We start from the raw sequence: 22,879 nt of genomic DNA, 5'->3' as shown, positions 1-22,879 counted from the left end.
GGGTTCCCGGGTGGTCTTAGATGAAGCATGGGCATCACATGTCTGGGGAGACCTGGCAGAGGGCAGCTGCTGCAGGACTGACATGGGTGAGGGCAACAGAGGCTGCATTGTGCTGGGAGACGTTGGATTCCAGCCCAGCCAGGGTGGAGAGACCTCACTGAGCACCTCGAGACAAGACCTGAGAAAGGCCAGGCTTTAGGAGTAAGGACCATGACCGAGAGTAAGGGTCTCTCTAGGAAACTCAAGTGGACCCACCCTAACAAAGACTAAAACCAAGTGTGGTGGAGTCAAAGGCATCCAGTAATTCACCTGCCTGCCTACAAAACTCAACACCTGCTAAAGGAAGACAAAATAGTACACGCTTCCTGCAGTATACCATCCATGATGTTGAACACTTATTTTTAAAACTTAGACCTGCAAAAAGCAGGGCCCATAGTCAAGGGGAAAAGTAGTCAATAGACATGCGTGTTGAAATAACCCAGATGTCAGAACTAGCAGATGTGAAATTTTTAAAAACTGTCATAAACGTGTTCAGGCACTTCCAGAAACAGAGGAATGTAGTGAGTAACCAGGTGGGGAAGCACAACAGAGAAACAGAAACTACAAGAGAACCAAACGGAAATGTTAGAGCCCAAGAGTCGAATCTGAAATGAAAGACTCACTGGCTGGGCTTTACAGCAGGTTGGAGACCGCAGGAAAAGGGGTCAGTGAATTGGAGACAATCAACTGATACTATCCAATCTAAAGAACAGAGAGAAAAAAAAGATTAAAAGAAAATGAACAGAGTGTCAGGGACCTGTGGCAGTGTAAGAGATGTGTAATTGGCTTGTCAGAAGGAGAAGAGTGAGTGATTGGGGGAAACCTTTTTGGAAAAAATGATGTGCAAAGACATCCCAAATTTGGTTTTTTAAAAGAGCAACCTGCAGACCCAAGAAGCAGTGAACCCCAAACAGGATAAATGCAAATACACACATCACACCAAAGACAGCCTAGCTAAAGACACACATCACATACAGAGGACAGGGCTGTGAGTGACAGTTAACCTCGCCAGAAACAGACCGAGGCAGTGGAATGACGTTTGAACTGCTTAAAGAATAATAAAAAAAACAAAAGCAGAAGTCAGTATCCAGAGAAAACATCTTTTAAAAATGATAGAAACTTGGAATTATAGGAAAGAAATAAGATTGTCAAAATGGTAAATGTGTGGATAAATATAAAAGATTACTCATTTTGTTTTAAGGTGATTATTCTTTTTTTTTTTTTTTTTTGCGGTACGCAGGCCTCTCACTGTTGTGGCCTCTCCCCTTGCGGAGCACAGGCTCCGGATGCACAGGCCCAGCGGCCATGGCTCACGGGCCCAGCCGCTCCGCGGCATGTGGGATCTTCCCGGACCGGGGCCCGAACCTGCATCCCCTGCACCGGCAGGCGGACTCTCAACCACTGCGCCACCAGGGAAGCCCTGATTATTCATTTTGTTTTAAGTGTTCAGCTTGATGATCTTTGTCTGTGAATACATCCATATAATCACCACCCAAGACAAGACCTAAGATGTTTACATCACTCCCGAAAGTTCCCCCAGGCCTCTTTCTCCAGTCAGTTCCACCCCCTCCCTACCTCTGAAGCCACCACTTCCGTATTTCTGTCACCATAGATTAGTTTTGCCTGGTCTTGGATTTCCTACAAATGGGATCAGACAGTGTATGGTCCTTTGCGTCTGGGTGTCTGGGTGCTTTTGCCCTGCATGAGAGATTCATCCACGTCGCTGAGCATGTCAGTAGTTTGTTCCTTTTCATTGAGTCGCGTTCCACTGGCATGCATATGCCAACATGAATTATCCACTCTTCCGCTAATGGACATTTGGGTTGTGTCCACATTTTGCTGTTATAAATAAGGCTGTTACGAATATCGTCGCACAGGTCTTCTTGTGGACAGAGATGCTTTTCATTTCTCTCAGTTAAATTCCTACACGAGAAATGACTGGCTCATAGGACAGATGTGAGTTTCACGTTAGGAGAAGCTTCCAGTTCTGGAAATGGCTGTTCCATTCTTGCGCCGTCCCCCAGAGTGTTTGAGGGTTCCAGTCTCTCCACATGCTTGCCAACATTCGGTGTTGTCAGTTATGTTGTTGTTGTTTTTGCCGTTAGAGCAGGTGTGAACAGTATCTCATCGTGGTTTTAATTTGCATTTCCCTGACCACTAAGGAAGTTGAGCACTTTTATGTGCTAATTAGCTATTGGATATCTTCCATGAGCCGTCTGTCGCCCACTTTTTCTTGCGCGGTTTGTCTTTTTGCTGAACGGCAGACGCCCCCTTCACCTGGGCACGCAGGTGCTCTCAAGGCTGCCACACTCCCACCTGGCCCACCCTCTTCGTGCTCATGATTTGTCTTCTGATTCCCAGCACTTAAAGACTGACTCAGGATGGCCTCAGTCTACAGCCTCGAATATCAAGAATAGAAAGCAAACCTATTCCTGAAATATGAAGCATTTTAAGTGTCGTTCTTAAGATCAATTTGAGTGCCTGTTTTGCATAAACATGTTCTCAGTGTTTTGTCCCGAGATCAGTAAGCTATAATCCAAGAACTCAAAGAGTTTGTAACTAGTTGGAAAAGCAGACATGGCAGTGAATGATTATAGCATGAAATAAAGTTAGTGGCTCTCTCCTTAAAAATCCCTTTTTGCCCCTGATGCTGTCCTAAGCCCCCTTTCCTCGCTCTCCGTGGTCTCCCTGGTGATCTCATCTACCCCTATGGCTTCAACTACCCCCTAAGCAGTGCCCTCCCGAGACCATGGCTCCAATCCTGGTCTCTCCTGAGTTCACCTCTTGGTGAACCACAGGCAGTACAGCTCTTCAGGAGCAATTAATTTCGTCTCCACGTACCCCACGCTCCCCACTTCAAAGCAGAACCAAATCGCCACTTCTCCTGTCACAGTCCTAATTTATTTCAGGTACAAGCTAAGCTGCTGTAACAAAAAGGCACCCAGATTCAATGGAATAAATAAGAAACAGGGGTATTTTTCTCTCGTGTAATTGTCCGCAGACAAGAAGCCCCAGGTTTCAGCCTGAGGGAAGGAGAAGGAGGGAAAGTCAAGGGCAAGCAGCTCCCTCGTAAGAATCTGGTCTAGAAGTTGCCACATCACTTCTTCACATCCCTTGACCCAAGGACAGTCATGTGGCCCCATGGAGCTGCAAGGGAGGCTGGAAGATGGCGTGTCCAGCAGGGCATCCGTTTCTGCTAACACTTAGAGAGTATTTTGAATAAAAGAAAGAAAGGGAGATGGGGGACAGGTAGGCTCAACCACAGTTTGAAGCTCAGTTACTGACACCACAGTTTGCAGAGGAAACCGGTACAGAAATGAGGGGCATCGCCGACTCTGCCTCTGCGTCTGCTTCATGCTTGATGTCCAGGAAGTCCCAGGTTCTGTTGATTCTAGCTCGGAGGTCCGTCCTACTTCTGTCCTCTCCTTTTCATTCCTGTAGTGACCTCATCTCTCCTTTTGCAAATGCCTTCTCACTCATTCCCTTCCTTTCCTTCCTGCCCCTAGCGTCCATCCCCTGTCACTTCCCCGATTAAAAACCATCAGTAACCAGAAATGCTTGTGACAAAAACAGCACTCGCCTCTAGCTAGAGCGTCTAACATGCCTCCCAGACCTACTCTGAGACAGCGTTTTTGTTTGGTTCTGTTTTCATGTCTGCCTCTCTATTCTTCTTCTTCTTCTTTTTTTTTTTTTTTTGGCTTTTTAAAGCATTGAAGCATAGTTGATTTACAGTGTTGTTAGTTTCAGGTGTACAAAAGGCTCCTGGGTGATGGAGACACAAAGAGCTTACAATCTCCAGCAATAAATAAGGAACCAGTCGGGCAGTGCTTACTGTACATGACAGGCTGGGGTGGGAGGCAGCTGTTAGATGGAGGTGAGACCCTGTAAGAGAGGCAGAGTCACCGCGCACACAGGCATGAGTATGGAGAGGTTGGGCTTGGCTCTGGACCAGCAGGATCCCGGCTGTGCTGGTGGGGGGCCTGAGTAAGACTGTGGGTATCCCCAGTAGGGGACATCTGGGGACCATATCAGAGGTCCATGTTATAGCTTTTAAGAAAGGTTATAACGTATTTCAGTGAAGTAAAATCCTCGGTTATTTCAGAAGAGGTTCAGTCATTCTTGGTCAGTCCTGTTATTGTCTTTACACAGTGCTGAGTTAAAGACCTCCTTCCTCCAAGTGCTGTGGCAGGAGCATGGGCTGCAGGGTCCAACAGACTTGGTCTTAGTCAATGCTCCTGTGCAGGAGATTAAGCCCTCTTAGCCTCAGTTTCCTCATCTGTGAAATGGGGGTTGCATTAGGACTTACCTCCCAGCTTCTAGTGTGAGGTTGAAATGGGATAATTCAGAGTAAGTGCCAGGCTCAGCATCGTGCCTGGCCTCTATTATTAGCTGTTTATTGTTTTTGGGGGGGGGGGTACATAGAATCACTGAAATATTACAGTAAGAATATTTCCCACCCTTCATGAATGCTAGGGTGGGACCTAGCATAAAGAAACAGCCATGGGCTTCCCTGGTGGCGCAGTGGTTAAGAATCTGCCTGCCAATGCAAGGGACAGGGGTTCGAGCCCTGGTCCAGGAAGATCCCACATGCTGCGGAGCAACTAAGCCCATGTGCCACAGCTACTGAGCCCGTGCTCTAGAGCCCGTGCTCTGCAGCAAGAGAAGCCACCGCAATGAGAAGCCTGCACACCGCAACGAACAGTAGCCCCTGCTCGCTGCAACTGGAGAAGGCCCTGGGTAACTCAAAAGGGGTGTGGCTTGCCCAGGCCGCTGTCTCCTCTGAGGGAAGTGATCCCCTGGTACTCTTCAAGCCAGCATGTATTTATGGAAATCTGCCCGGGCCTGGCATTGTGCTGAGATGGGCGTCCATAGAGGAAGGCTGCACGGGGTCTAGCTAGAGTAATAGACAAGTATTAATGCTCATCATAAACATACTCTTGAGCTATCATTAATTGCCTAAAAATTTAACTTCTTCTGTGTCTATGCTTAAAACTGGTGGGTAGAAATAATTCGAGGTGGTCCATTTTGTTCCTTGGAGTCGACTTGATGTATTTGGAAGTAGTATAGCAAAAGGATGGGAAGAGTTCATGGGGAAATGCACATGGGAAGAGTTCATGGGGAAATGCACATGGGAAGAGTTCATGGGGAAATGCACATGGGAAGAGTTCATGGGGAAATGCACATGGGAAGAGTTCATGGGGAAATGCACATGGGAAGAGTTCATGGGGAAATGCACATGGGAAGAGTTCATGGGGAAATGCACATGGGAAGAGTTCATGGGGAAATGCACATGGGAAGAGTGCATGGGGAAATGCACATGGGACGAGTTCATGGGGAAATGCACATGGGAAGAGTGCATGGGGAAATGCACATGGGACGAGTTCATGGGGAAATGCACATGGGACGAGTTCATGGGGAAATGCACATGGGACGAGTTCATGGGGAAATGCACATGGGAAGAGTTCATGGGGAAATGCACATGGGAAGAGTTCATGGGGAAATGCACATGGGACGAGTTCATGGGGAAATGCACATGGGACGAGTTCATGGGGAAATGCACATGGGAAGAGTTCATGGGGAAATGCACATGGGACGAGTTCATGGGGAAATGCACATGGGACGAGTTCATGGGGAAATGCACATGGGACGAGTTCATGGGGAAATGCACATGGGACGAGTTCATGGGGAAATGCACATGGGACGAGTTCATGGGGAAATGCACATGGGACGAGTTCATGGGGAAATGCACATGGGAAGAGTGCATGGGGAAATGCACATGGGACGAGTTCATGGGGAAATGTACATGGGAAGAGTTCATGGGGAAATGCACATGGGACGAGTTCATGGGGAAATGCACATGGGAAGAGTGCATGGGGAAATGCACACCTCTTTAAAAACTAGATTCTGTAGATTTCAAACATCAACCCTTCATCGATAAACCCTCGAACAACAAGTAAAGAGTCATAAGTCTGGGAAAACCTCCGAGAAAATGTCCCAAATCCCATGGAGAACACGGAATATCCAGGCCATGCATTTGACATCCTAAAGGAGGGAATGACAGTATTTTAACTCACCACCATCAAATGGACTGAAATGTATTATCTAGCAGCCCCTTGGTCTCCATCCCCTCCAAAAGCAAATAAGGGGAATGGGGCCCCCAAACTGGGATAGAGGGTGGAGGTCAGCAACACGCCGTGGAATCCCCGCCAGCTAGGAAGCTAAGGAAGGGACAGGGTCACAGGAGTTCACTGGTTAGAACCCTGTAGGGTGGGTTCTAGCCAGTGAGAAGGGGTCCAAAATCTCAACTGAAGCCTCTGTTTAAACATTTTTCAGGAACTTATTGAAAGCGCCTTCTAAAAAGGATGTCCAACTTAGAGATAATGTTCACTGTTCAATTTATGTAACAAATATTAATTTGAGGTAAAATTAAAGGGTCATTTTTCAGTACCATTTTGGACAGGACAAAAAAATATTAAAAATATTAAAAGCAGTAAATGCTCACTGGACCCACTATCTGGCCTGTTCAAAGCCAGCCGTCAGAGCGGCTCCCATGGTGTGTTAGATGAGCCGGCACCGGCTTTGCAGCCCAAATTAACCTGGAGGAGAGGAAAGAGCAGATTCTGTGCAGAATCATCTCCCCAGAAAGCCGCTTCCTGTTTACGGGCAGTGGTGTTATTAGTTCTTATGTAGATGGCATTGGTTTCTCTTTTCAAAACTCATCATTATAACCATCCTCTTACATCCATTTCCTCTTTCCTCCTTTGCCCCCATACTTGCATTTTTCTCCTCTCAGACCGAGAAGGTTACTTCTAAGCATTGCAGTTACATTCACACACAGGATCGGTCATTATCCGTTTGTTGAAAGGCTCATCCTTTATCTTAAGGAACACATAGAAATGGCACAAAGTAATTTATGACTCGAAAAGCACCTTAAACTAATTGGGATTTTTGTATCTGTTTCTCCTTATATTTCTTTGTTTCCATTCTCCCAAAACATAAGAGCAGTATTACTATTACTATTCGAAAGAGCACTGCTGAGATTCAGAGCACCTGGAGGGACTTCCACCTCCCGAGTTCTCGCTGTGTCAGCTTGGACAAGTGATTTAACCCCTCTGAGCCTCCATTTTCTCTTCTATAAAATCAGAGCAAAAATGCTGGCTTCCCCCAGCTTTGAAATTTGTTGCAAAGATTTAAACAAGTTAATATTGTGTGTTAAAGAGCTTCATAAATGAAGACACAGAAACGTCAGTCGTTGATATTGCTACTAATGTCTCCTGTCGCTGGGCACTGAGTCATTCTGCAAAGCACATTTTCTCTGCAGGTGAAGCTTCTCTCTTTAGGGCTCCATTTTGGAGGGAGATCATCATAAAAATGGTATACCCTTCCCTGTCTTCTTCAAGAGAGGACAGTGGGCAAATATAAACTCTTCTTGATGACCCTTGGTCACCATTCCAATATCCATAGAATTCTAGCATGCCAGGGCGGAAGGGGGCTTAACACTAAAGGTGCCTATCTTCATCCGCTCGGGCTGCTATAACAAAATACCATACGTTGGGTGGCTTAAACAGTGAACATTTGTTTTCCCACAGTTCTGGAGGCTGAAGTCCAGATCGGGGGCTGGCTGGTTTCTGCTGCGGCCTCTGTCCTTGGCCTTTGGGAGGACATCTTCCGCCTGTGTCCTCACCTGGCCTCTGAGACATCCCTGGTGGCTTTTCTTCTTGTACGGACACCAGTCATGTTGGACTAGGGCCCCACTGTAATGGCCTCATTCTAACTTAATCACCCCTTCAAAGACCCCATCTCCAAATAGGGTTGCACTCTGAGGTCCTGGGGATGGGGGCTTCAACATGTGACTTTAAGGCGAATACACTTCAGCCTGTAACAGTGCCTGACCTCCTCATTTTACGGATAAGGATGTGGAGACCCAGAGAGGTTGAGTGAGTTGCCAAAATTCCCACAGCTCGTGTCCGCAGAGCCTGGGACAGAGGCTGGCCTGGAGACCAGGGCTCCTTCTGCCTCCCCCGCCTTACTGAGTCTTGCCTTTGTCTCCTGTCCCTTCCGGGTGTCATCTGACCACTTCTGTTCTGGGCTCTCACTCCCCAACCCCTCCCCACTCCTTCTAAATCTGTTGGAAACTCTGACAGTCCGGATTCAGTGTGCAGGAAGGGTTTCTTACTGTGTGGAAGTTTAAGTTGTAAAGGGGTGGGGTGTAAGTGGGCACTTCAGGACACATATTTGGGGATCTTGAGGCTCCTATATATATATAGTCATCCAGTTTGGAGGCCGTGTTCCCAAAATTTGACCCCCAGGTAAATGTTAATGCACTCTAAAAAGCCACCTTGATGAGAAACCTTTCCGTATTTGTTCCATAGCATTGGAAACGCCTAGCAGCTAGAAAGTGCCCTTCATCTTACTGCATCCCATGCCTCTCGTGTTCTCCCCCGAACCATTTACACACCCTCAGGTAGGGAAGCACATCTGTCAACCTGTGCCCGCCTCACTGGGGGAGATTTAATAATGAGAGTTTATCCTGAGGTCTCATGCTTTTAAGACTTCAACACTTATAAAATAGGCCACAGCATATGCCCACGCGAAATGAAATATTATCGTTAATGATTGAAGTGTCGCAAGGCTTGTCAAAATTCAGCAGTCCTGAATTTCACATTTTTCATACTAATTGACAGCATCCAGAAGGGCCCTTCTTGAGTACCGCGAACCAGAGGTGAATTTCACCATAACGTTTGTGAACCATGGGCCCTTATATGTACATGAATCCGGCTATTAGTTCAGTAGAGATTTATTTGGTGCTTAATGTGTGCCTTTCTCCCCGGTTCGACTCCTTCTCTGATGTTTGCCTCTCCTTAAACGGCACCACCGTCCCCAGTCGCTCAGACCAATAGCCTGAGTCATCCTCGATGCCGATTCCTGGCTTTCCCTCACCTCCCTCGTCCAATCCAGGAGCAGATGAAGGTGGCTTTGCCTCCCAAATGCCTCGCACACCCATCCAGCCCTCACCAGTCTGCATCCCCAGTCCCGGGCACCGTTATATCCGCCTGGACCCCAGATATGTCCTCCGCGCGGCTTTCCTTGCCTCTGTCGGGCAATTCTCCATGCAACCACCAGGGGGCTCTTGTAAAAGCTTCATGAGCTCTTGTTTTCCCCAGTTTAAGACTGGCGGGGGCGGGGGAGGGCGGTCTTCCAGTTAGAGGACTACAATCCCCACTCCTCTCCGGGGACCACGGGCCCCCGCGTGATCTGACCCCGCCTCTCTCCATTTTCACCTCCCCCCACTGGCTCCATCACGGGTCCTCGAGCCCCGTGTTGTCTTCCTGTTCCTTAAGTGAGCCGAGTGTTCCCACCTCCGGACCTTTGCTGTGGCGGTCCCTGCGCCTCGAAACCCCTACCTCTAGCTCTCTGGACGCCGCCCCTTCCCCGTCGTTCACATCCACCTGGGTGGTGTTTTCTACGGCACCTCCTTCATCCGCCGGTCGCCGGAATCTGACCCCGGCCCTAGCCCTTCCCTAGCGTTGCTCTCATTTAACGTCCTTCACTACAGTTGTCTCAGGTTTTCACGATCTAACTTTTTGCCGTTTAAAATTTTTGCTCGCGTCTGTCTTTGCCCACCTGACAGCGTGTCTGATTCACCATGGAACTGGGCGTGGCCCGTAGCAGGTGCTCAGTAAATTCAATTACTGTCTACTGATGTTCCACCTGCCTCTCTGACCGGGCCCTGGGGATACCGCACGGACCTGCAAAGATGCCAGGAGACCCAGGACTCTCCGCCTGGCTCTTTCACTCCCATTTCTACTCCTAGTCTCTGAACCTTTCCTCCATCTCAGCCCCTCCTTTTCTCTCTTGTTGACATTTTCATCAAAAAGAAGGTCCTAAAGAAAGAGAAAGAGAGAGCGGGGCAGTAGAGGGCAGTGTGGCCAGGATCTCAGGCAGCGCGTTTCATGGACTGAGCCTGCGGCCTCCTGTGGGTCATTGTGATTTGACAAGTGTGGACAGAGACCTTCGCCACCAGAGGGCTTTCCCAGGCATTATAGCTCCCCCTGGTGGGCACTGATTTGTTACAGGATCACTGCCATCAAAAAAAAAAAAAAAAAAAAACCCCAAAAAAGCTTCACAAAGACGCTCACAGTCTTTAACCCCACGTAACTCTGCTCCTAGAAATGTGCCCTGATGAACAAAGCAGAACAGTATATGAGTGACACAAGACAAATGTCCGACAATAAGGACATGTAAATTACGGTGCGTCCACATGAAAGTACAAGGTAGCCGTAAAAATATTAACTAGGAAGACATGGAAACTTCCTAACAGAATATTCAGAAGTCATACCACTGCAACAGCTATGAAGGGACAACACAAAGGGAAAATTTCATTTTCTCTTTGTGTAGTGAGTTGCGGGTAATTTTTAAATTACATTTTTTCCTTGAAAGTTATTTTGTCTTTTCAATTACTCCCCATCTCTCAAAGAAACAACTTAATCTTTTATCTACTGTGAGATGTCCTGTCACTATGTAACGATACTATTATTTTACTAGGGCTACCGTACAAAGTACTGCAGGCTGGGGGACTTAAACAACAGAAATTAATTTTCTCATAGTTCTGGAGGCTGGAAATTGAGATCAAGATGCCAGCAGGGTTAGTTTCTTCTGAGGCTTCTCCTCTTGGCTTATAGATGGCTACCTTGCCTTCCCTCTACAGGTGTCTGTGTCCTGTAGACTCCAGTCATATTGGATTAGGGCTGACCCTAGTGACCTCATTTTAACTTAATGACCTCTGTAAAAATCCTGTCTCCAAACATGGTCACATTCTGAGGTACTGGCGGTTAGGACATATAAATATAACATATAAATAAATATAATATATATAATAATATAATATATATTATATAATATATATAATTATATAATATATAATATATATTATATATAATATATCTATTCTAATATATATAATAATATAATAAATATACCATATAGATTCTGGGGCACACAGTTGAGCCCATAACAGTGACTGTTACAGTAGTACTACGTATTTGTATACAGTCTCATTCCTTCATATTTAGATGGCTTATTTTATGATTGTTATATCTAAAGCACTTCCTGTGACATAAAAGGCAGTATAGTATCATTCCTTATGCTTTATCATGAGTTAGAGCCAGATAATTTTCTCCAGTTTAAGTCTAGTGCTGTAATTACTAATGTTTGCTGCCTCTTTGGTAAACCAATAACAAGTTGTAATTATTCAAGGGACATTTGGGGCAATTGTTTAAAGAAAATTGATCTTACTCACTGGGTTTTTTTCTCTCTCATTTGATTTATGAACTGTGGTATATATGTATATACTGGGTACACACACTCTCTATTCATGCATACGTACATCTGTGTGTTCCATGATTTAAAACTGTACAACAGACTAATAATCTTGTTTTTGCTTTTCAAACTCACGCTTATGAATTAGAAATGTCATAATACTCCTGGCCTGTCATAATCCTGTTCTTTTAGAAATTATTTTCTCAGCTTCTCAGTTTCTAGGGATTTATTATTGTGGTGTTTGCCTCTCACACTATAAAGTACCAAATGTTTTCTCATGAATAGAAATAATGAAAGCAAGACTCCAGATGTTACCCATTAAATTAGCCTACGTTAATCCCTATCTGCCCCAATAGATACATTTTTCAAGATTTACCAGAGGCAAGAGGATGTTTATTTCTTTAGGGACTCTGTTACTGGAGCTCTTTCCCTGGTGCCTCAGCTGCGCTTCTTATCCAATATCTTCTGCAGGCCTGGGGCTTATGACATGGGGTCATTTCAAGAATAGAAGTGTCACCTCTCATATATAATAGCGCTTGGGAATTTGGGGGTTGGTGCTATATGTGGGAAAGTGATTACGTTGCCACTTCATAGACAGCAAAACTGAGGCCTGCCAAGCTCATGATTTGTTTAAGGCAACAGTACAGTTCAGGGACAGCAGTCGGATGAAAATCAGTCATTTCTGACCCCTCAAAAGAGTGCCAGGCCCATGAATCATCCTGCCACGAACACAAATAAAATCGCACGTTAGATGGAAAAGTCCTGTCCTTTCTGACCACAGGCTACATAACCTTTTAAAACCTAGTCTTCTCCTTAGTCATGGTAGTAATTTTTAAAAATGTTTTAACTCATAAGATATGAAAACACGTAATAGGATTTTCTCAAATACATACTGTTGCAGGTGTTTTGTTGGGCAGTGATCCCTGTAACTGAAACGCACAGCCTCTAAGGGAGGGTCAGAAATACAGATGCATTTCCATTCCAAGTAGAAGTACACAGTCATACTCTTTCTGCATCTGGCCTTTTTTGTTTAACGGTGTATTACAGATCATTCCACGATAACATGAAAAGATTCACCTTATTTTTTTACTGGTTACCCGTATCCCATGGCACGTAGGATTTGTCCTATGTGAATAGTGGATTTATCATCATTTATTTAACTAGCCCTCCACTATTTCCTGAACGCAAATCGTGCTGTAGTAGTCATCCTTGACCAAATTTTTTGTGCCCTTGGGAAATTGTTAGGTTAAAAGATAGGTGTCATTTAATTTTTCCTCCAATGTAACTGATTTGTTATTATTCGTTTCTTTACCTTTTTGTTTTATTCCATCTATGCGATCTATATAGTCAACTTACTGTTCTGATTTCCTAAAGATACTGATATTAGTATATGACAAATACATTTTACCCATACAAAATAGTACTTGTTAAAGAAAAATACATGATGAGCATTTTTTATTATCTTCATTTGAGTCTTATTTGCTATTTCTAGTTAAGAAACAGTAAGAGTGGTTCTCAGGTTCCCTTAGCCTCCACAGATATCCGTGTGTGCGTGTGTGTGCACGCGTATAAAACAGTGTAGTGGTGGAATTTTTATTTTGTCAGCAAACATCGTCATCATTGTTACACAGAATCTCAAAATTCAAACGTGAACTTTTCCTCTACAAAAACATCTAAATTTATCCCCTGAGATATTTTTCCTGTCATGTTATTTTGCAGATTTTCTTTCCATATTTGGTAAGAACTTTATTGAGGTATAATTCACGTACCATAAAATTCACTCATTTAAAATGTGAATTGAAAACAATTCAGTGGTTTTTAGTATAGTCACAGTTATGCAGCTGTAACTATAATCTGTTTTAGAACATTTTCATCACCCCAAAAAGAAATCCTTTGGCTGTCACCCTTCTCAAGCTCCCATCCCTAGCTTTTAAATTTTGAAAGATACTTGTGCCCCCCAAAGCAGCTCTCAGTTATACCCCCCCATCGGTCCCTCGAAGGCCGGTTTCCTCAGACCCTCCCTGTATTATCAGAATATTTCATTTGATCAGCCTCATAGGTGGACAACATCTCCTGCTTCGATCTGCACGTATTGAATCATGGATGGTGCCGACCATCTGTTCTCATGTTTCTGGGCTGTTTATGCTTCATCTCTGCACCGCTTTGTGGACCTATTTTAAATACAAACAAACATGTTGTTGTCACTGCTTCATTTTGATCCCATCCACCGGGGCAGGATGCATGGGGCAAAGACGGCTAGGAAGTTAGTTCTACGGAAACAAGAGCACCCTCCAAAGAGGCCCCCCATGCACCCAGAAACCCGCCCCGGGGCTCGCTGCCCGGGACTTACCCGTCATTACCCTGTGCCCGCCCCCCGCCATTCTTGTGTTTTGGATGACACTCCACCCTCCCCCAATGTAGGTAAAATAATTGCTCCTTGGCGGGGTGGGGGAGGGATGGACTGGGAGTTTGGGGTTAGTAGATGCGAACCATTACATATAGGATGGGCAGAGCACAGGGAACTATATCCAGTCTCCTGTGATAAACCATGATGGAAACGAATAGGAAAAAGAGTGTCTGTGTGTGTAACTAAGTGCTTCTCCGTTGGCCTCAATCTGGCTTTGTCTCAATCCATGAAACACTGTTTTTTAATGGACGTTCCATGGTGTTTGTTCTGTTAAAACCCAGTCACCCTAGGATAAACCTGTCTTTATATATGCACCTCTTCCCTAGTCTGTGGATCCTGATAGCTTTTTCACTAGCTAGGGTCCCTGGTGAAATTCTAATAACTTCCCCAAGTTGGAGGGTCTTTGGGGAAAGCTGGAGCTCTGTTTCAGCCGGGGCTCAGACTCCTGGGAACAGGTGATTCCTCACCACCACCTCCAGGCCTGAGCCACTGTGACCTTTAGCTCCTGGTAGGTTCTTTCTGTGGGGACTGTAGCCTCCCGTGACCTCACTACCAGGGACCAGAAAGCCTCAGCCCGAGTCTGCTGTTCCTGCTGTATTTGTTAGCGATTGAGCAAAACGCCCTTTCACTACTTGTGGTGGGAAGCCCGGTGCACGCCCAGCCATTCGTCCTGAGGTACCTATACCTGACCGGAAGGATTTACTCACAGCAGGTGTGACAATAAGATATATGTTCAAGGGAATCCCTAGCATATTTGACACCCAGGATTTGTGACACTCCCTCCTCTGTACCACAAAATCATTTTCAGGATAACGCCGTGATGATCAGTCAGAAGCCTAACTTTCCTGACTCACTCTATAAACAATTAGAAAAAAGAAATTTCAATTTAAAGATGATTCGATTGATATTCACATGAGAAGCACACAGTGCCAAGTCTGTGATATTCCTGCCAGGCCTACCTGACCTGAATGTAACAATGAGGAAAGCTCAGAGAGGCCAAATGGAAAGACTGGCCTGTCATCTTCAAAAGTGTCCAGGTCCTGAAAATCCAGGGAAGACTGAGGAAGTATCCCAGACAAAAGGAGACTGGGGATAGTTAAATGCAGCTCGTGATTCAGAACGAGATCCTTTTTCTAGAAAGGACATTATTAGGACAACTGGTGAAATTTTAATGGGTCTGAGCATTGGAGGGCACTGTTGGATCAGTGTTGATTCCTGACTTTGATGACTGCATTGTGGTTACGTAAGAGAATGTCCTTGTTTGTAGGGAATATATGCTAAGGAATTCGGGGTTGATGAGACAGCAGTCAGCCTCTGATTCTCAAATGGTTCAGGGGGAAAACGTCATTTGGACAATAATGTCCTTGTACCGTACTTCCGACTTTTCTCTGTTTGTGATTTTTTTTTAAATACAAAAATTGCTTTGAAAAACCTCGACGGTAATTGTAGCAATTGCTTAGAATGTAGACCAACCAAAAACTTCGGAGGAGTATTTTTTCACCAACATGCTTTAGAGTTGCTGGCACAGGTGACAGCAAAAAGCAGAGGGCTTTTCAAGTCAGTGTGGTTATTGCTTTAAAATTCCCTGCAGACGGTGCGTCCTTTATGGGGGTTCCCCCCACCCACCCTCAGTACACCCTGATTACACTGGCACATCCTAACAACTCTTCACGGTTGTGTGTCAGAATCCTCCAAACAATGATGGGACACAGGACACAGGGCCAGGTGAAGCCCTGGACCAAGAAGGCCTTTGGGGACAGCGTTAGGCTGCTGGGCTGGCCAGACTGTTACACGCTGTGCACACAGGGCAAGATCCAGCCCGTCCACAGCTCATTTCGCCAGGGAACAAATGTCTTTAAACATCCCCTGTGCTAATTAACAAACCTTTTGAGAGCCGAGTGTGGCAAAGAAACCGTTGAATTAGCTGCACCTTTAGGGTGGGACTTCTGATTAGGGTGTTTCAAACGCCATGTAACTACCTTGGATGAATGGTCCTGATCATAACAGCCACCCCTAGTGTGCAGATTATCCTGAACCAGTACCGATACTGCTCACTCAACTTCAGAGTAAGCGACAAGCCTCCCCAGACTGCAGCACAGAGCAGGGAGCGTAGAGGCCCCAGTCTTTGTGGAGCGAGTGAGGTGTCCGTCCACTTTGACGTCTGCGTGCGTGGGCATCGTCACCTCCACGGGACCTAAACAGACTAGCTTGTCAGGGAAGGCTTTCTCCTTCTTGGAAGCAGTTTGCAGTTGAGGAAGAGACTTTGAAATGAGAGCAGTCCGCTCTGGCCCAGGGGAGGCACGAGCTCTAAGTGCTGTCGCAGCCCCTCCCCGCGAAGCAAACCAGAACTGCGGCAGGGCGACCCACCCGTGCAAAGGGGCGTTGAGTGGTTACCCGTCCTTCCTCCAGTGGGGAAGGATGCTGCTGGTGAGGTCTCGGTCACTGAAAGGACCCGCACGCACACTTCCTCTGCGATTGTCCCATGCGGCATGTCAGCCTGCAGAGAATCCCGTGCATCCCGTCTTGTCTCCAGCCTCCAGGCGTGCCCGGGTCTCAAGCCTTGATGGGTGTAAGAGACCGTGGCCCTTGTGAAGAGTTGACGTGCTGGGCTCCCGTCTGGGGTTTCTGATCCACCAGGGTGTGCCTAGGAGCGTACATTTGTAACAAGCACCCAGTATCTGTGATGCCCATGGTCTGTGGACCCTCAGCGAGCCCTGATCTAGCGGCAGAAACATGCGGCTTGTGGTCAGAAAGCCCAGATTTGCCTTCGCAGCTCATGCTTCACACGCTGAGTGGGGACCTTGGGCCGGTTGCCGGAGCTCCCCAGGGCCCAGGTTCACCCCCAGCACCCAGGGTCTGTGTTGGGGATCAAATGTGGTAGGGAGGAAAGCACTTGACAAACGGTGAAGCTCTGCAGAAGGATGGCGACCTGGCCTTGGTCCTTACGTCCACCTTGATGTGGTACTCGTGGGGGCTGCAGCGCTTTCGGTGCGTCCTGGCCAGTTTTTAAAGTGTCACTCTCCCTGTCCCCAGCCTTCCATGCAGCGAAGTGCGAGAAGCTGCAGAGAGAGAAGGCGGAGCTGGAGCGGCGCTGTGAGGATGAGGTGCGCAGGCTGGGCTGGCGGCAGCAGGCCGAGCTGCGCGACCTGGAGCGGCGGCTGCAGCTGCAGTTCGAGACCGAGGTGGCCCAGCTCCAGGAGGAGCACCGCGCACAGCTGCTGCGGATCGGGTGTCAGCACCAGCGGCAGGTCAGTCTGCGCCCCGGCCCGGGCCCTGTCCTTGCCGTCGTCGGGAGACGTGGGTGGGAGGTGGAGGGGAGCCGGTTTGGCCAGGAGTCCGTGCAGCAAGCAGGTGAGCTTCCGGTCAAGCCCGCTCTCCCCACCTCGTTTCTCTCCTCTGTCCCCTCCCGTCGTCCCCCGCAGCCACTCTGGTCTCCCCGCCTTGTGCTCCCAGGCACACTCCCACCTCCGAGATTTTGCTCGCTGTGCCCTCTGCCTGGAATGCTCTCCCTCTAGAAACCCCATGGCTCCCTCTCTCCCTCCCTTGCAGACTTTTCTCAGTGAGGCCTTTCCTGATCCAAAATCACAGCTCCTTCCCCACGTTGTGCACACTTTTCCTGTTTAGTTTTTCCTCGGCACTTACTACTACCTAATGTATGAGAACTTTTACTTTGTACCCTATTGATCTTCTGCGTATTCCATAAGGACAGTGATGATGACAGACACATGTGTATCTAGCACGTGCTGTGTGCCAGGCCCTGCTCTTCCCTCTTTACATGTACTAACTCATTTAACCCCCACGATAACTCTTAGAGGGAGTACCATTATTGTCCCCATTTTACAGGTGAGAAAACTGAGACCCGGAGGTTAAATAACTTGCCAGCATTCACGCTTATGAAAGAGCCAGGGTTGGACCCAGTCTGATCCCAGGGTCCGTGCTCTCGAGCACTGAACTAGAGTTTTCTGCCGGGTTTACTGCTAAACCTCTGGCGCAGGACTGCCTGCCTGCGCAGAGCGAGCCTTCAGTGTGTGTTTGCTGAATGAAAGAAGGATTCCGCTCATTAACCTTAGCCCAGCAGTCTTCCTAGAGAGGGTCATTCATCCTGGCATAGCTGGGGAAGAATTCCCAGGGAGCCTGTCAGCCTGAAAGCAGGTAGGAGCCTGGCGTGCCCATCCCCACGGCCAGCTGCCGTGTCCGTTACCGTGTTGGCGCCGGTGTGACAGGCAGGTTAAGACGAGACCACCCTGCTTCCGAGAGAGCTCGTTTGCCCCTCCCTCTTCTCTTCCTCCTAAGTCCCCAAGGCTCCGACGCCTTAATGCCCACCTTCTAATTGTGTATCGTTACTCCTGGTCTGCTCATGGTATCCCTAAGGTAAACTGGCATTTGTGAAGAGCTCACTTTACATCTCAGGCTGGTGCCGAGTGGCCCTTCACTATCATGAACGTTTGGGCTGCCTCCCCGGTAGGTAATCTGGATGGCGCTGGTCCCCAGAGGCTTGTGAATCATGGCGGGCATGGGAGAAATCTCAGAGTAATAATAAGTGCTATTGTTGGGATAAACGGTCTCCTGTTTGACAACACTTTCTTCTATTCAGCATCTTGGGTTAGTCATCCCCCTTTTTCTAGAGGCCTGTGGAAACCAGACGCATCTGCCTGCTTGAGGTGGTACAGACTTAGAGGCTGGGAGACAGATAGGTTACAGCTAAGGTTACCTGCTGGGCTAAGATTAGAAGACTAGATTCAGCACCTTGGCTTCTCAGCTGGCTTTAAGTGGACATTTGCACGGCTGCCGTCTTTAGTCTTACCTGCTTCGTGGTCCCTTGATACAGCTCAGACCTGGTGCAGATACTGGCTTGTTCTGTGCCCTGTATCCTGGGGCTATTCATTCCCAATTTTACACAAAGAATGTATTTATACCCATATTCACTGACTTTGGGTCCAAAGTTCTGGGCTGGTTGAGAAGATGCCAAGAGATGGAAGGAAGGGCAGGAGGTGGTCCCCTGGCAGAAGGATGAGCCTCTGAACAAACGCTCATGCTGGGGTGTCGTGTGTGGGAAACCGGGAGGCCAGGGCCACTGCCGAGCGGAGCCCGTCCGCCAGTGGAGGGAGCCGGGGCAGAACCTCGCTAAGTTTTGTCGGTGCAGGAGCCTGTGCTGGGGGGTTGTGGCCTCATCTGCCTTTGAGCTGGGACAGCGGCCTTTTAAAGATTTCATACCGGGAGAGATTGGAGGCCCTGACTTTCCCACTTGAGAGTGAGTTACATGAGCCACTTATGTATATTTTAAAAGTGCTCCGTCTCCTGAGAGCTCTGATCCTGTTCTCCCTGATCCTTTACAGCTAAAGTGATTCATTTGCTTGTTCATCCATCTAAGCAAAGAATAGTCAGTGAAGGTCCGCCGCACACGCGGCCTCATGACGTCACACTGCAAGGGATGCCAACATTTATAAAACGTGGACTTGCTTGTTCCGTAGCCTCGGGTTATAGATCCAGGGAAGTTCTGAGGCACTTTCTCCAGAAACTGTAATACTGGGTGGGAAATGCAGATTCTGTGTTTAGGAACTGAGAGTTTCCTTCCAGATGGGAGGATGAGGGAAAGCTTTATGGTGGAAAGAGCATCTGCACGCTTTACATTCGAGTAAATCATTCCTATAGAAACCCACTGGTTTGGGGGCAGGGGGAGGGATGGATGGTTGAAATCTACGTATCACTCAGGCTCCTGATTCTGGATGTTGGCTCCTGCTGCTGGATGTTGGCTGTTGTCTTGACCTTCAGCTTCTCCAGCAGGGAGCGCGCAGGCAACCCGGAAGAAGGTGAAGTGCGCATCAAGCCATATTCTAATTTCCAGGTAGAGTAAATGCTCATGTATTTGGTCCAGGAGGGGGCTCGGTGCCTGGCCGCAGTGGGGGTCTGGAACGTCCGTGGTTCCAGCGATCTGTGCCGACCCTGCACACTCAGGGCCTCTTTGTGGGGGACAGTCGGCGTTCGGCAAGGCTGACCCATAGATCCTGCCATCTCGAGCCTTAAAACTCAAGTTCACCAATGGGGCCTCTCCTGGCGCCCCGGTGCCCCGGCCGGCAGCGCGGAGGCTGCTTCCGTTCTGACGCAGGAAGTTCTGAGGCTTTTCTCTGATCAGGAACTCCCTCGAGAAGGCCGGCTGACCTCTGACCTTACCGCAGGATGCCCCTAGGAAGATCCAGCCGTCCACTTGCCTCGAGCGGCAAAGACCATCTCTCTCTCTCTCTGTCTCCACATGGGAGTCACTGGGGAGCTTCTGGCAAAGCACTGCTCCTGCCTGCACCCCGCGCTGATGGAATCAGAGTCACGGACTGGGGCTTCCCGGGGCCCAGAGCTGCAGCTGTCTGGTGTCGGGGGATGTGCAGGGCCTCCTTCTTTAGCCCTGCAGGGGTATGAGCAGGGGCGTGGCCTGGCCTCCTGGCTTTCTTACGTGCCTTTAAAGACATGCTAGGACTCTTATCTTTAAAGTCGGATTATAAAGGTGTTTCATCAGATCAGTGCTCATTCTAGAGCTGGCCGCACACTAACAGAAGCCAGGTTTCCCAAGCTTCCCTATCTCAGGGCACACGAAACAGATTTTTCAACGTAAACACAAATGCTTTTCCTTTTCTGCTCCAAAGGTACTCGCCCACGGGGCCTGGTGTTCAGTGATCAGACTTGTGACCTTTGACCCTCTCCCTCCAAGACCCTATGGTAGTTTGTCTCTCTCCCTGACCCGGCCCGGAAGCCCCTCGTGCAGGGCCCCCTGGTTCCTAAAGGCATTCTGGATTCTGCATTTTGAGCAGAGACTCCTTTCCAGAGGAGCAGTAGTGTTCAGCCTTTGGCGTTTACGTTGGCTTTGTCTCATATCCGGGACACACTTTGTAACCTTTCCTAAAGAAATCATCCTTTTAGACTTAACTGGGAGGCCCAGCGTGCCCACACTTAATCAGACCGTGCAGAGGCCACTTCGGCCATCATCTCGCATTCTGTCCCATATCCGTCCCGCACGGCAGGTGCACAGCTGCCATCAGCGAAACCACACTCTCTGATCAAATAGAATGAGGTCCCGAGGGCCCCTCTGTTTTCCGGCGCCAGAGCCCCGCCCATCGCAGCCCAGAGCCTCCGGACACTGGAAAGAGGCAGAGCCGGGAGATAGAAGCCTCTGTGAACACCTGCCCACGTGGTGGGCGGCAAAGGGGCAAAGGCACAGCCCGGAGGGGCATGAGGTCAGCCCAGGAGCTCTGGCAGGGCTGGCTGCCTGCTCGGAGTCGGTACCCGGGATGATGTAGCAGGGATGCAGGGACAGAAGGGATGGTGAGTCGTCTTGTTATCCGGAAAGAGAGTCGTTCAGAGAGCCCTGGAGAGAAAAGACAGGGGCAGCTCCCTCTGTCTCATCAGATAGGAAGACGCGTCGCAGATGGGGGCAAATGGGAGTTTAATCTGGTTTTCTTTAATGAGGAAAGCCGAGACAATGTAAAGGCCATGCGTCTTCATTCTAAATGGAAGTCTTCTCTCAGTGAATTGCCGAAGGCTCCCATAATTGCATTTTGCAAATGGCTGAATGAAGTAAGCCCACAGCTCTATTCTTACCCATCGGAGAGGGCGGCTTCCCAGCCCTTTGCTTTGCTGGAACTCAGCTAAACAGCAAACAGCTGCAGGAACAGAGCCTGGTGCAGGGACCAGCTGCTGCTCTGTACCCCTGGGACTACTTGATGGGCACATGGACAGACCTCCGCAGCCAGCTCAGAACTTTGTCCTCCTGGAAGAGGGAGGAGGCTGGCCCAGCAGAGATTTTGGGGGGACGGGGGCACCCAGGGTTCTAAAAGGAAGAAGATGAAGGTTCACCCAGCATAAGTTTGCTGTGGCCGGATAATGGCTTAGCGCCTCTGTCTCGTTTTCGGTGATCTACAACGCAAAACATATCTTGTGTGTCCCTTGGGTCAACTTGTCTGAATCCCCTCAAATGCCTGCCGACCTGGAGGTCTTCTCAGGCTGAGAGCTCGGACGGGCTGCTGCCCCGTGCTCTGGAAAGAAGCCTAGAGCCATAGAGGAGAAGCCATGGGGATTGAAACTGGGATAAGAAAGGGGACGGCCAACAGTGCACGGCCCCTTCCTTGTAGAGGGAACAGTCTTTAAAAACCATACGCATGTCTAGAAACCTCAATCACTCGAGAGTAAGGACCATGATGCCCAGATTTTGGCTCACTGACTCTCACTGGTTTCCTTCAGAACATCCTGGGCTTTCCTCTCATTGCATGTGGAGGAATTCGGGGATCAGTATTTCATCCCCAGAAGCCCCTCTGAGAGGCTGTAACAGACAGATCACACCCTTACATCATCCTTGGTATATTGGGTGTGGTATTCCATCACCACTAAATCAAAGACCTGACTCCACCAAGGCAGGAGGGCATGCGATGAAGCGCCACCCTTGCTGATCAGAGCAGACCCACCGCCAGGACGAAAGGGACTCTTCTGGAACGTAGTCCCGGCATCCATCTCTCTTTTCTGAAACCACCCGTGGCAATTTGGGTAAGAACCCAATAAATTAGAATCATACTAAGGACGGATGAAAGATTCTTCTTTCTACTGAACTAACATACCTCCAAACAATGTGTGGGTACTTGTTTCTAACGGAAGTCACCAGCGGAGCATAAGGAAAACCAGTTCCATTTTTTTTAACCGATGATTTGTTTTTCCAAGAGACTGAAAGTCTTTGGACAAAGATTCCATAAAAAACCTTCATATAAACAGGATTTGGGCAATTAAAAACTGCAGTAATCGGCCTTTCTGCTGAGTGGATTCATAGCTCTGAGCCTCGAGTGAAGTATTGTTTAATCAAGAATGGCCAGTAGGTAAAAGTGAACCATCGCATACCATGTCCATTTTCATGGCGTAATGCAGCTTTCCGAACGCTGTCAAGTTCGTTGTTGGTCTTGGCAGTGATATTTCTGTTTTAGTGGATGACACTTCCTTTTACCATAGGAGACAGAAGTCGGGCCAACTTTCCCAAGCAATGATGGTATCCAGAATGGGAATCTATCCCATTTTAAAATACAAACACTCCCATGCATCCCCTTCACAAGCGGGCTTCCTTTCTTGTGAAGAGTTCTTCCTCCT

The 22,879-nt window shown here is 48.1% G+C and overlaps 1 protein-coding gene across 10 annotated transcripts in view; it reads left to right on the top strand.

Annotated features, from left to right (window-relative positions):
- The window catches only part of MTUS2 (microtubule associated scaffold protein 2), a 494,370-nt gene that overhangs the window by 456,004 nt on the left and 15,487 nt on the right, over positions 1–22,879 (top strand). For all 10 annotated transcript variants that reach the window (XR_010937004.1, XM_067713577.1, XM_067713576.1 and 7 more), the window contains one exon: positions 16,799–17,013. Coding sequence is in view for 9 of the 10 variants with exons in the window: in XM_067713577.1 (XP_067569678.1) it covers positions 16,799–17,013 (215 nt within the window). In the remaining variant the exon portion in view is untranslated. The remainder of the gene's footprint in view (positions 1–16,798; positions 17,014–22,879) is intronic.

The sequence above is a fragment of the Pseudorca crassidens genome, chromosome 18 (assembly GCF_039906515.1).
Source record: "Pseudorca crassidens isolate mPseCra1 chromosome 18, mPseCra1.hap1, whole genome shotgun sequence".
NCBI classification, from domain to species: domain Eukaryota; kingdom Metazoa; phylum Chordata; class Mammalia; order Artiodactyla; family Delphinidae; genus Pseudorca; species Pseudorca crassidens.
Note: the sequence above shows the minus strand (reverse complement) of the source record. Positions and strands in the feature narration are given on the sequence as shown.